General features: G+C 42.0%; 1 protein-coding gene across 1 annotated transcript in view; it reads right to left on the bottom strand.

The window, feature by feature from the left end:
- Window positions 1-15203, bottom strand: part of ELL2 (elongation factor for RNA polymerase II 2) — a 40941-nt gene that overhangs the window by 13173 nt on the left and 12565 nt on the right. The window contains exons 3-5 of the mRNA XM_049795292.1: window positions 5667-5788; window positions 2861-3024; window positions 48-307 (exon numbers count right to left, since the gene is read on the bottom strand). Of these exons, the coding sequence (XP_049651249.1) occupies window positions 48-307; window positions 2861-3024; window positions 5667-5788 (546 nt within the window). The remainder of the gene's footprint in view (window positions 1-47; window positions 308-2860; window positions 3025-5666; window positions 5789-15203) is intronic.

The raw sequence follows: 15203 nt of genomic DNA, 5'->3' as shown, positions 1-15203 counted from the left end.
TGAATAGCGGGAGGGAAAAATTGCTGGCACAAACTCCATGATCTTACCTGCCGAAGGACAGTTGCAAGGGAATTCTTGTCCTTTTGGTTGACACCATCTCTCTGCAAGCGGGCAAGTAACTCTGGTTTCTTGTAATTCTTCAGTGCCAGTAAGTGAATCACCCTATCCTTGTATGGTCGCTGAGCAATAGCATTATGTGCACGAGTCTTCCGTACTGTTTTTGCAGAGGTCACGCGTGCTGGTTTCTTCGTCTCGGGCACAGTATCTGGAATGTTCTGTGGTCCTCTCTTCACCTGTACTTTTCTTCCTAATGTAAGGGGAGGGAAGTGACATGGGAGGTTGGGACAACACAAGAAAGTGCATTTAAAAGACTTTACCAAGCCAGATAAACACTGAAAACTGTATCTAGTTAGCATTTCAAGATCTATAAAAATACAGGTAGTAAAGATGCATTGAGCAGTAGAAAGACTTTACTTATTACTTCTATAGATGGTGCTTTTATTATTTTTCCAGTTTATAAGCTCAAGCACTGAATACCCCAAATCAGGGGTTTTTCTTTTTCTTTTTTCTTTTTTTTTTAAAGACTACTCTAAAGTGTGATGCAAAGGTCTTTCATCTAATTAAAAATTCCCCATTAACCCCTAGGGAGACCAACTCTACACAATTAATTGCATCACTGCTTAAAGCAACTTCCAACATTTGGTGTTAATCACTTGAGTTACACCACATTTTAAGCTGAAATGTTCCCCTCCTATTAAATAAGCCCAGGTTTGTCAGAAACAATACACCAAATATTTAACACTTCCTGGGACCAAGGCCAGATAAGTTTCAAAACATAGCCTGCACAGCTTTTTGGATCAAACTCTATAAAAAGACATGTTTCTCAACTGGAAGAACAATCCAAGTCCTTGCAAGTGATGCATCCAGGATTTAAAAATAACACCACCCAAGCTGAATCTCAGTTTTTGAGAAAAGACCCAAACTTCTCTGCGTTTTTAAATAGCATTTGCTATCAGACAGAAAAAAAAAAAAAAGCTTTATCAGAATATTATAGAAAATCATTGCAGTAAATATCGTTTGCAATCCAACAGAGGATGTGACACAAACCAGGCATTTTTCTGAAACCAGCAACTCATGTTTGCTACATGAGGGAGACTTAATGAGTACTGGTGAGAAAATCTGTAGCTTGCTCTTTTCTAGCAGACACACAGAGACTGAGCTGTGTTTATGTACTGCTCGTCCTCAGGAATAACAAAAATTTGTTTCTATTTTGCAGTGGAGGCCAAACTTCTATAACCTTTCCACCCTGCATGTTCCCTGGACTTTGCCCTTCTGCTTTTTAAGAACAAACCTAATAGTGCAAACACACACAATTACATTTTTAGAACAGTATGAACTTGCCAGTTGCTTATTGAACCCATTTCAAACGTTTTGACAAGTTACATCCAATGTAGATACACAAGACCCCAGCACAGCTGATCGTATAAGCAGCATTCAACCAAAACACCTCCTAAAGTCATGTCACTGAATCACTTAAAAAAAATTAACTGAAATGCATTAACATGATTAACAACCCGAGTTCCTAATTTGTACTGCATGAAGCATGTTGCAGAGTCACTCCCGTGCCCTACCAGCAACTAGACCTGTCCTCCCCGAGCTTCCTCAATGTCAGCCTGAAACAAAAGTACCCCCAAATATCATAATTGCCCTACTGCCAGTCTTCAGACCCGTTTATTTAATGTTAAATATTCATTTAAGATCTATTTAAACCACCAACAAGAATCATGCAGATCACTGACATGTAAAATAGAACTTCCCCAATGAGGAGTTTTAAAATACATGTGGCTCCTCTCATGCTGCCGTTAAAAGAACAGTTTAGACAATACAGGGGAAGCAGTCCCAACTCCGTGCCCGGTATCAACCCATGTCAAGCTACCTTAGCGCCAAGGCCACATACACTTAGTTTTGTACCTCCAAAAAGCCATGACAGTGCTGGCTTAAAATTCTCTGCAGTAAGCTGTGGCAGAGCAAGCGTTGCACAATCACTGTCAGGGATGTCCATGCTGGCAGAGGGCTGCAGCTGCAGCCAAGTGAGAGCCTGTTCTACGCAATAAAGACAGATGTACCTGGTTCAGCTCACTGCTGTGGGCGGGACCACTGCTGCCTGTACCACTGAATGCCTATGAGGTGGAGACTCACCTTGCATCTACCTGCAGCCGGTGCTAGGCTCCTCAGGGAAACGATACTCAGAACAGTTTAATAATGAATGATACTTCCTAAACGCTTTTTGTTTTGTGGAAAACGATGAAATCCATGGGAAGGTGTCAACATTACCCTACTTTAACTTTTTTAAAAAAAACCCAACCAAACAAACATGGTCCTGTGGTAATTGTTGCTTATTAATGATCACGACATAAAATAAATAAAATTCAATCAGTATTAGCAAGTGTGAAAAGCAAAGTTTTTCATATTAAGCTTATGAATTTGTACATGAGACTTCCCCAATGTTAATTTTTTTAGATTACAAATTAAGCTTAATGGTTTAGCACAGTATTTAGGTACTTAAAAGTACTGTTACAAAACCAAAACATTAGCTACTAAACCAGAGAATCTAAGTGCATGGGGTGGTAAAAACCCTCATTTCGACAGTCAAAATTTTAATCAGGTAAGCAATATGGGAACAGTGAAGGACTAATGTCCTAAAGTAGCAACAGGAGGCTGCAAATCTGCAACATGAGGGCACACTACCTACACACGAGATCTCTGAGCATACCACCTTTCCCAAATACACGCTGAAAAGATGAATTACTGAGTTTAAAAAACTTACAGATATCCAGTAAAAAATTAAATACAACCGTACCTACAAATGGTCCACCAGGTTTAATAAACTTTGCACTTCGATTGCGCGACTCCTCTTCTGCCTGGGTCATGCGCTCTTTGGTCATCAGATAGGAGTCACTTGTTGCACATACTGTAATTTTATTCTGTATAGGTCCCAGGCAAGTGAGTTGCGAGGCTTCAGAACTATAAAAACATTGAAAAAAGTTGAGCCCAAGCACTAGTTCAGGTTTAGAAGTATGGTTGTATCAGGAACTTTAAAACCTGTCTTAACAGGCGAAGAAAAACGTTTTTCAGTTCTGACAGCGAACTAGGGCACAAATGCATTTCAGGTTGTTTCTACACATCCAAATTGTATCAGTTTTACCTGTCTGCATAATTACGATTTCCTCACATAACCGTACTTGAGAGGAAGGCTGAGGGCAGCGTTGATGGCTGCTGCAATGACAATTACCAGGACCACTCAGGCAGTTACACTGACACCCTAATGGCAGCCAGGTCCTGCCCCAGAGGCTTTCCGCCAGCTGCCCGGCTCTCAGCTCAGGACACATCTCCTCTTCTCCCCCTCAGGTGGCTGGTGGTGGCCCTGGGCTAGTGGTAGCCCCCCGTCACCAAGCCAGCCTCCCCTCCAGACCTGTCCGCGGCCTGCACCCTGCTCTCCCCCTCATCTTGCTTTCCAAGATGTCCGCCCTCCCCGTGGCCCGCTCTGTGCATTCGACAGCGCTGAGGAGGGCCGGCGGGTCTACCCGCCCGCTTCTCCGAGGATTTGTGTTCGGGAAGAGGCACTGAGAGGAAAAACCCTGCCTGAGGGGAAGGACAGCGAGGTCGCCTCCATAGTGTCAGGCGTTGGGCTTCGGGAAGTGTTTATGGAGGAGCCCAGCCGGGAGGACATCTTGACTGACTAACAGTGGCTTTGTTTAAATTGGCCTAATCATCACCACCCTTAACGAGTACCCCCTGCGGCACCCGGCGTTGCACCAGGTCTGACCAGAGGAAGGACACTGCCTTCAGCTAACCCTAAACACTTTAACTACCCCAAAAAACTCCCCATCAAGGCGCCAAGAAGGGACAAGAATCTCACGTCCCACCATGTCGTTTCTGCAAGTCACAAAGCTGGACCAAGCCACTGCCCAATATTTCAAGATTATACAGTTTTGTCCGTAGCCTAGAGGTATGTATTGATTCCTTGCTCCAAAATCACCACGTTTACAACAGAAAAAAGGTCCTTCACGCCACCTAAAGCACAGCTTTTACCCATTGCCCATTTTCTTGAACATCACTGCCTTTATGTGCTTTTTCACCGCAGGAATGGCCAAGGACTAATGGAGACACTGTATAATCCCTCTCCTCGGGCTAGGCATTTTCAAAATCTGAGCCAATTTTGAAGCTAGACCTGCCTTGAGCACAAAATTAGACTAGACACCCTGCAGAAGCCCTTTCTGGTTTTTGGTTTTTTTTAAATGACTCTTCATGTAACACTACACAAGTTTTGCATTAACCTTGCAGGCACTTCGCGCTAACTGAGAGCTGGCTACAAAGGACGTCGTGAAAGCTAGTCTGAATTAGATTTGAGAGATTAGTAAAACCACATTAAAACTACCTAGGCATGCTATTCAGAATGATTCAAAGCTAAAGCAGCTTAAATTTAATCTTACTTAAAAAAATACAATTTAATTCAATGGAAGGTGCTCCTTCCCAAAGAAGAAAGCGCCCTAAGAGATGCTCAGGAGAGGCAAGCCAGGAGCGGAGACAGGACCTCTCACCCCAGCATGCACTCCTGCCGCTCGCTTTGTGCCAGCCTTGGCAGCTGTCTGGCCCCTTTCAGATACAGTTTAATAAAAAAACAAACAAACAAAAAAGAGGCAAAAAAACCCCAAACCCCACACTGGCCCAGGCTCCCCCAGGTCTCCTGCTAAACCATCTGGCTTTTTGCCAGTCCCGTCAGTTAAGTGAGTTCACTGACAGGCTGTATTACAGTAGAAGAGACCTAGCGCAGGGTGAGAAAGAGAAGGATGAGGTTGCTGAGAGATCTCCTGTTAGGCAAAGAGTTATTACATCAGCTCATTTTCTTATTGCTCCCCAAACCCACTATCTAGACAAATCTCTGTTTTGAAATTGAGGGCAGAAGCTCTCCTGTGACTGACAACCTGAGCAGCACCTTTTGGAAACGTGTCAGTGTATATGTTTGCTATCAGCTTCCCAGATCAATACACAAACTCTGCCTGCGATGTCCTAGTTAATCAAATGGGACAGTTATTCAACACCACTGGACTACATTAATACTACTCTACAAGCTAAAGCACACTTAATGTAAAAGCACGGTATTTTCTTGCCTTATTGGTAGGCATTAACACTGTTCACTTTGACTCAAAGGACCAGAACAAGCCGCTGCTGTGTTACGTTTGGGTTCTGAAACACCATGGTCATGCAATTATGGATAAGGTCACTGACTTATGTGGTTCTTAAAATAAAACAACTATCCACATGGCCAGCATGCTAGCATGCTGCCAGCCATAGTCATATTTACATATGGTTGTAGAATGGATCTGGTCTAGCTTGGATGATGCTGAGCTCCAAATGCTTTTAAAAATAGCACTAAAAGGTGAGAAAGTACTCAAAAGGCTACTTTTCCAACAGCAAAACCAAAAAAGAATTCTATGTAAAGGCAAGTATTTAAAATTAACAAGAACTCAGGCTATTGCTAGGAATTAATTTTATACTGCAGCTCATCACTAGGAGCATACTTCTGTTAAAGGTTTTCGCTATATGCTCAAAGCCACAGAATCTACTTAAATTTGCTGTGAAAGAAAACGTTAAGTAAAACTTACCTTGAGTCTGTTTGCTGGACACAGTCAAAGCTTCCCTGAGGATTATCTTTGCCAACATCTGACAAGTAGAAGTTAAATGTATGCTGTTCATTTGGCAGATCAGCTCTGGGAATTTTAATAAGCTAAAAGGAAAAAAAAAGTTCACATAAAAACTTCAATCTACACTCCTTTGCTCTCAATTAACTAGGACCATAATTTTAAATGGGAAACTGTATTTTGAAAGTTTTGATATGATTTCAATGATGTCACTAAAAAGACTGCTTTGGCACAATTCTCCCTCTGAAAGTAGCGCTGGCTATGTGTCTGTCACAGCAGTAACTGGAAAAGTGACAGTTGCTCAGCCTCTAATTCAGCAAAGCATTCAAGTAGCAAGTCATCCTTTCCCATTTAGTGGAATTAATATGCACGTGCTTAACTTCAAATGCAAGTGCCTGAGTATAATCAAACGGACCGAAGCTCAGCTAACAAAACAGAGGAGAGCAATTTGCTCTCTCCACATTGGTCACTGCCCTGACTTTGTGATTTATTCAGTCCTAACAAAGCACATACTGGAGTTGGCTCCAAGAAGGTAAAAAACCAGCAACATCCAAATTATAAGAGAAAAACTTCCTAAACTATAAAAGATAAATTTCAACTCCAACAGGCGCTAAAAGCCTTTTTTCTTTTACTCAGCTCTAGATGCAATTATTTGCATAAATGTGAAATGTAAATAGTTTTTTGTAAGTTTAGTCAGACGTAACAAAACTTGATTTCCTTGGCTGAACTAGTCATTTAGCACAGAATGTGCTGCATTCTGCTGGAGCTTAAAAATGTAAATATGAGAAATCATTAAAATGTTTATTAGCATAAGCACATTTTTCAGTGTGCTGCTATACAAAACAATGCCAAAGCACACAAAAACTACTGCCATCCAACTACTTTATTCTGAAGGTAAAATTAGCTTGCAATAAATCTAAAAAGCTGTTCTTCTGAAATTTCCTTGAATTTTTAATGGAATATTAAATACAGCTGACAAAGGTAGACATGTAAAAGCAATATGCTACAGCCCCTTAGAAATCTTTATCTCAATACTGTGCTTGTGAAACTGGCCAGTCTTCATAAATGTCATTGTCATTTGCATGTCAAAGTGCTGCTACAAAACAATTCCATTATCATTTGTATTTTAATCGTCAGTACTGGCAGAGCTTACCAACGGCTTGGGACAGTGACTGGACATGCAGGAGAAAGAAAAGTCACCTGAACACCGTATTCTTTTACTTAAGCTTCAAGTACTAGTATGCCTAAAAGAGCAATCTGTGCATTTTATATAAGAATGGAAATAAATCAGGTAAGTTACTAAACACATAAGCTTGTATTATATATGCAGCTTCACCTTTTAATGATTATGAAGGTTGCTACAGAGTAACCATCAACCTAAGACAACCATAGGGGCCCAAATGACACTAAAATTCATCTACACTCTATAAAATTAACTACCATTGATGGAATGTTTCAGCATACTGGTTTTACTACAAATACAGCAGCTGTGTATGTGTGAATCTGACAATCTGAATTCAACCCACTGTAGAAGAGGTAATGTTTTTTAGCCTGACATACTTTTTGGAAAAATGAACAAATATATTCTATGATCAATCTAAGGCTGGCCCTCAATACATACAGCCTAGAAAAAGGAAGCAGGTAACATTGTTGTGTATGCTTGGAACAGCAACAAGCATGTTTTTAAATATGCTCTAAGGCCAGCTTCTGTCTTCATGTTGTTGCATAAAACCACATTGAGCCACTCTATGGTTTCATACAGCAATTCTTTCCGAATTTTAAATACAGACATTAAGGTATAGAAATTCCTAATGTTTAAGGTGATTTCATGCATATACATCCTTCAGGCTGATCAATGGAAAAAAAAGATTTGCTCAAAATAAGTTCAACTTAGGACAAGCTCTGAGGGAAAAAAATGCATTTTAAGTTATATTAAATGCAATTAAATCAGAGCTTATTTCCCCTATTATGGTTCAAAAGTGAAAGCCCACACATTTATGACACAGAATGGAGAATAATTATTGAATCTGGAGGTAACATAAAGCTGGCAGGGACAAAATGCATGAGGATGAAGTTAAAATTCACAGCAGTCTTGAAAAACTGGGATGGAGGTCTGAAAATAGGTGTATAATAGCCTTCAAAAGAGGCTGTGCAAGGTACCTCATTTTGAAGTAAAAACCCCACACAGGGCAGCACCCGTACAGAAAATGATCTGCAGGTTACAGCTGAACATCCAACCAACACAAGCCCGCAGGATCATGCTTTTGCTCTACTGGGGCACGCCGATGTGACTAAAGCAACAAGAAACAGCAGGTTAAACTGCAGGACCATGATGTGAGACTTGCACGCAGGAGCTGCTGCGCTTCATCCACTTTCTGGCTCACCAGAGGCTTCCACCACGCTTGCCCCCTTCCACCACCACATCGCACACCGCTGCTCCAGAGAAGCAGGAGGCTTCAGCAGCCGGCCGTGCAGAGCAAACCCCAGCCCTGGTGCACTGCCCTCTACCAAATGCCAGCTACCGGCTTCGACCTGAAGAGATTTGAAGGCTCCCTCTTTGCTTCTTTGCAAAGATTACCTCATTCCCTGACAAATCAAGTAAACTTATCTTAGAGGCACTCTTTCAAAGCATGGGGCTCTTGCTAGGCAATATGCAGTCTAGAAAGTGTTCCCAGGATACTAACACATTTTCAGCAGCCTAGGGGAGGCAATACTTGAACAGGATAAACTTGCTGACAACACCTGGGTTTGCAAAAACTCCTGTCACCTCGAACCCTTAAGATCAAGTTTTTCTGCCGTTGACATAGTTGCCATTTCTTTCTGTATCTTGCAAGACAAAATAACATTTTGAAGTAGTTTATAGACTCAGCAGCTTCTGCAAATAAGCCTCCTGTTTTGAATAAACAGACCAGTTTTTACACTCTAAGTTTATATTATATGGCTCTGAAAAGTTCAGTAGGCAGTTCAAGGATTTTTTGTTTAATCAGAATTAAGATACCGCATTCAGCTTGAGATAAGTATAGCGGCAAAAAGTTTGTTTTTCCTATTTGAGCAATACTTGCAGAGGAAGGTCAAGGAGCCTGTATTAAAAAAGTACACATTGGAACACCATTAATCCATAATAGAAAATAAATTTTTGTTTGCATCAGGAAGAAACACTGCAAGCCCATTGTCAGCACATTTGTTTCAGAGAAGCTGCTTTTGATCTGTATTCAACCTTCCATGTATAGAGAGCATCCTGGCTGGTACATGGCCTGCAATACATTGAGAAGAAATTTACTATATTCTTTTACAGCAAAGATGGAGATTTCTGAACAGCAAACACCCACCATTATTTACAGCTGACCTACACTCTTCTTCTAGAAATAGTGAAGTCCTTGCCACAATCCTTCATTAGATTTATTGTAACCTTACCAGCAGCCAACCAAATAGGGCGAGAAAGAAGGTGAGAAAGCTCTGAAGAGAAGCTGCATGTTTGCACACCTTATCCAATGAGTCACCCTGGTCATGTCCAGACAAGGGAAGAGGCCACCTTGAAAGCAGGTGTATGACAACACAGTTCACAACAATGTCTCCCCCTCATTTAGGCACGATCCTAATAAAATGAACCATGTATCTTTCCCCTAACATTGCCCAACTTCAAACACGTTAACTAACTGGTCTGAGTTGGCAAGTCTGCAGCCTATATATTTCCCAGAATACATACTAGCACAGGAAGGCAGGGCATGGTTTTTCTCCTCACATGCCTGAAACGATTTATCCTTGCACATACTTCTTTCCCCATTTATGCAAGAGGCCCGTCACATGAAATACTCTTTCCACTGCCAGAAAACACATCCACATAGGCAGCTGTGCTAAGCCTTGTGCCAGCTCCCCCATATATCCCACCCAACAAGTGCAGCCCTCGCTGCTCTTCCCACTGCCTTCTTGCCGCTCAGCATCCTTCAGAGAAGTGACCCAGTTTCAGCTAAAACCCAGCTCCAGCCTTAATATGTCTCTTTAAACGTAAACACTCAAAGAATATCACCGGTCTGTTTCGTAAGATAACACAGATAAGTTGCGGATGAGGATTTACAATGCAGTACATAACATCCATTCATCCCTGAAAGTTTTAGCAACCCTGCAATGTTACCAGTACCACCCACAAGTGCTTCTCCTGAACGTCCAGGAAACAGTATTGGGAGAATGCAGGCACTAAATGGGAAAAAAACAACCTAAGATGCACCTAAGGCAGAGACAGGTGAATGCTCAGTTTTCCCCACCAGGCTTGACCAAATTTTCTGCTCTGTAGTGACCAGCTGTTTGTTCCGAAGCCTCTCCTTCTACATTTCCTCTTCACATTACTTCACAGCTGCCTTCTCACACCGCCTTACCATCTGTATCATCACCTTTGTCCTTTACTGTTTAAGCAAAAAAAAGTTAACCCCCCACCCTGTCTTCAGTGAATCCACTGTTTAATAGGCTTTGTCAAAGGTGACGTGTAAAAAAGGCATTGTCAGAAGCCACTGCAGAAGAGTTATTTTCCAGTTCTGGAAACTGAGTAGTTGCTTGTTTAGCCTACAGAATTTGCATTATTTTAACAGAAGCATGCAGGAAGTTTTACCACCAATGTCAAATGCATCTCCCTAGGCTAATGGAGATGCAGAAAGCCTGTTTTCTGGATCCACGTGGAAAAGACAGGAGTGTCTGAGCACACCATTCTTAATTGATGGCAGCTGCAGGAAATTTGTACTTTCTGCCTCTGCTCTAAGCTTTCATAGAGAAAACAATTTAATCTATGTTTGCACACAATTCAAAGACAAATTTAATCAACCCCCAGAATCTTCCCTCACAGGCAGATCTTTCACCCGAGTTATGTAGTGGATGATATGATAGGATATGGGACCTCCTGCTTTCAAGTGCCTGACTCTCCAGCAGTAATGTGACTTTTTAGGACACAAGTATTAGGACAGACTTTTAATGACACTAGTGTCAGTTTAACATGACAAGGTGTGCTCTTAAAACACAGCAAAGCTAACCTAATGGGTGACTGCTAGCAAGAAGCCTGGCTCCACAAACATGTTCCTGCTGCTTTCCCTGGGCCAGCCAGGGCATTTGACTGGGCCAGTCCCACATGGATGCAGAGAGCTAGGGCTAGCCTTGCAGAAAACTACAGAAGAAATTAAAAAAAAAGTTTTCTTCTAGGCCATCTGCATGAACAACATCACTGCAGCAAATGTACAGCAACAGCATTTGCAGAAGGGTCCTCCTTTCCTAGAGCATCACTAGCTAAAACACTAACCAACAACTTATTTGTTGCAGTTAGAAGCACCAAAGGGCATAGAAGTGTCTGTAAGTATAGCAGTGCGCAGGACAGTGAGGACACCAAATCTATTAATTTACCTATATACAGTGACACTCATGCAGATGCCAGCTTGGATATGCTAAAGCAAATCCCAGGAAGGATGGACTGAGTTGGTACAGGGTCCTCTTGAATTTAAAAAACTCTTAGCAGAGGATACAGAAAACAGAAGTGGAAGAACAATGTTCTGTAGAGGTTATGTCTTAGAATTTTTATGCTTTTGAAATTTGAGACTTTGGGATAAAATGGTAAAGTTTTCTTACTGCAAGCTGTTTGGAAACAAAAGAACAGAAAGAGTACTTCTAAATCTTCTCAAATGAAAACAAGCTTCCACCTTTAACTGACAAGAAAAAAGTCAAGACTTAAAACACACCCAGATGAAGGCTGGCAAGTTCCAATCAAGCACCCGTGTGACCTGGGGAAAGCCAGGCAGATGAGGGTGTTAACACAAGCATGCTTTGTGGCACCCAGGGGTACCCTGTTCCTGCCTTTCACCCCTTTGCAGAGGGAGTTCTCCCAGCACACCCCACAGCTGCAGACCCTCAAGCATGCACCAGCACACCAGTCTCACATGCATGCAGAACGGTGTGCTGTGCTTTGGCTTTGTGTGTCACCACCAGCGAGGCTGGAGCACCTCAGGATGAGCATCAAGGGCTCTTGACCCTCTGCAGCCTACTTTAAAATGTCACTTCAAATTCTACATCCTCAAACTGGCTTGTAATTTCTTACCATCTAATGAATTTAGTAATAGAGAATATCCACTAGAATAACTCAGACCCTTGACTTTAATCTCTTCCTCTTGGTAATTGATTTCTGGATCTATCATTACCCTCTCTCTCTGACATCCTCATTGGCTCTGTAACGTAAGAACAGTTTTCATAATTTTCTCCTGAAGTTCCTGTGTGGACTCACTCCAATTTCTCTGGCTCATAGCTTTTTGTCTCTTCCATCCTCCTCCTTTCCATCATTCCCGCTGATACCGTGTGCCTGTTATTGTACCCTCAAATCAGGCCAGATGTATTTTGCTCTCTGAGCCTGAGTCACTTAATCTCTTCTCTTTCTGAACACTTCTACCCACTCTCCTCTTGTTCTTCCACAGTACAGCATCACGTCATCAGGTTGACATGAGCACTGTATTTTTAGGTGCTTCCGCTCAGCAGATGCATTCAAGTCCTCTCTCTCCTTTGTCTCTTCTCAGAATCGTTCCAACCTTACCATCTCACCAGTAGTTTTCCCTCAAAGACTTACTTTTAAGGCTAAGAGTTGGTAGCTCACAAGCTTGAGCTGGAATCTGCTTCCTGCCCCATGCAGGCATCCACACCACTGCCCAGCTCACACCACAAGTCTCTACAACAGGATTAAAGGATTTAAAAATTAACAGTTGCAGGGCCCTCCAAGCTAAGCTCTTACTATTTTTTTTAAGACACATTTCCAATTAATGCATTTTCTGGAGCTTACTCACAGTTTCTTTAGAGCAACACTTTATTTGCCAAGAGGCAAACCCCTGCTACTGAGTAAAGGCACTGCTTTGCTTAGCAGGGACACTCTGCCATGTTTGATGTAACTTCCACATTTACAAATCCCAAGAGGGACAGTTTTTGCCATAGTATGATTTGGATCTTTGCTACAGTGGCTTCTGCCCAGGTGAGCTTGCTCCCAAGCTTAAAACTTTGTTTCTTTGTCTGTGTTAATGTACATGTCCAGCCTGCACATTCAAGGAGACAAAAGTGCTCCAGAAACCTACTTGACCAATTTGAAACTTCAAAAAACTGCTCTTAAACATGAGAAAAATGTCAGCGCTGATTTGTTTTCATTTTAATACTAAAATTCTTTTTGCAAAATGCTGCTTCCTTCAAGGACTAAACCTCCTCCTCCTCCTTCATTAGATCTATACTACAGAATGTGCCCAATGTCCCTTTCAAGAAGGAAATTAAGATGCCTTTCTACAGAAATCATGTGACTACACGTGGGTGCCTTGCAAAAAATATTATTTTACTACGCAAAAACCATTTCAAATACATAGATTTTACTGATTATGTTGACATGTAGACAAATGGATAACCTTAAGGGAGAAGACTTTCTTTTAGTTTCAGTCTTCTTGCCCCTCCTTCCTTCTTTCTCTCTGGCCTTTTTTCTAAGAACTTAATGTCTGCTTAATAAGCAGTTTTTCTAAGAACTTAATATCTGCTCCCACAAATCCATGCAGCTCACCTTCACGCACCAGCTCACCCATGTGAACCTGAGTGCTGGGCACCGTGCTGGTTTCATTGCCACCCAGCAGGAATTTGTCACCAACCTGCTGCAGAAAACCTCCTCAGCTGGGGGCTGCGACTGCTGTCTCCGACACCCACACTGCTGCACCTTCCCCCGGCGCAAGGATGAAAGGTTTGCACAGGGACAGAAAGCAAGGCAGGCAACAACTGTCCCTAAACTGGAGCCCAAAGATTCAGCATACTGCTGAATTCCCCCAAGCAGGCGACTGGTTTTGTATGCTCACTGGATGAAGGTGAGCTCACAGCGGCTGCCCCACAGCAGCTGGAGGCACGTGCGTCGCAGCAGGAGATAGAGGTCGCCAGCTGTGGGTACGGTGCACACTTCGCAAATTTGTCTCTGTATAAGAAATGTATTTGCAAGTTGCAGGACACAGCAGAGAAAGTTAAAAATACAGGAGGGAAGCCATAGCAGAGAAAGCAGGGTTGTTTGAAAAATTACCTCTACAGAATTACGTTGGACTATAATTGGACTTTTTTTTTTTTTTTTTTTTAAGGTATCCCTACTGTGTTACAAGTTAATTGCCAATATTCACCTGCCTCAGGGCTACTGTATATAGCACAGCACAGCTGCTACATTCTCCAGGCTGCCTAGGTGTTTAATTACAAGCTATTTCTTAAAAATTAATCTGAATCACTGTAATGATCCACTTCTTGCAGTCCTTCAGTGTCCTCCAGCTCTCTCAGCCACAACCAGACGTTATCATCCAGAGTGTTTGGGAGTAAGATGTTCCAGGAGGAAAAGTTCTCCCTCCCAGGGGCTGACTTGTGCTCTGGTGCAAAAGTTTGTTTTAACAATCACAGATATTTTATGAATTCACAAATCTCAGAGTTCTTATCTGTGTTTTGTGCAAACTGTTCCAGTGCAGTTTCAGTGGTTCTTGTACTGAAGAGCAGCATCTAGAGGCTAACTATGCAGCACACAGAGATGATTTATTATCATACTGAATGCAAAACATCTTACGGCACCACTGGATTTGCTATTGTGCCGTCTAACACCATCTATGTACTTCCACACTTTTCAGATCCCTTCAGAGCAAGCCTACTGTACAACAGAAAAAAATGAAGCTTGCTTTTCTTTTTTGGCAAAGTGACTGCAGAACCCCTCTGACACCAGTCTTAGCCTCTTGTTAAACATATACATGAAATAAAAGCTCCTCCCTTACCTCTTCTAGTGTAAGGCTCCTTTGCTCAGTTCCCACATCTAATACAACTCTAGACCACCCCAAGCCAGAAAGCTCCTTTTATTTCTTCACTCCAGCCCTTCCCATCAGCACACAGGCCTGGGACAAGAATGTGTGCAACTAGAGATGGCATATTTAAAACAAACAAACAAAAGCTTTTTTTTTGGTAATGCTAATATTTTATCCTCAGCTGGGAGTTAGATAGTTGCCTGAATTGCAGAGGAAGTACTCTCAAGAGACAAAGAAAATTACTATTTGCTTTCAGCAGCATTTAAGGAAACATCTTGCTGTCATAGGTAACCTGCAACGCCTTGGCACTGACAAATACACCTTGAACACTCTTCACTCCGGAGACCTCCTAAGGGAAACCAGTCCAGAAGAGGAAGGCAGGCTTTTCAAAGGGCCAGGTCAGTCCTCTGCCGTGCAATTTGTGTACTCTGGAAATACTTAGAACATGGCTGCACAATATACAATATAACAAGCTAACCATTTCTCTCCCACTATATATACAGTAGTAAATGTCCTGGTTTAAGTTACCATCTGCCTTAATTACATTACATTTCTCTCCCTGTTGCAAAGGCTTAGAATCTGCAATAAATTCCTTGGCTTGCATTTCCTTAATTATGGACAGATTTGAAAAGTACCATAAGAGATTATTGCTTCTGCAGCAAGCAGCAAAGTCCCTGCAGACGTTTCCACACCATAG

This window comes from Accipiter gentilis, chromosome Z, assembly GCF_929443795.1.
Source record: "Accipiter gentilis chromosome Z, bAccGen1.1, whole genome shotgun sequence".
NCBI classification, from domain to species: Eukaryota; Metazoa; Chordata; class Aves; order Accipitriformes; family Accipitridae; genus Astur; species Astur gentilis.
Note: the sequence above shows the minus strand (reverse complement) of the source record. Positions and strands in the feature narration are given on the sequence as shown.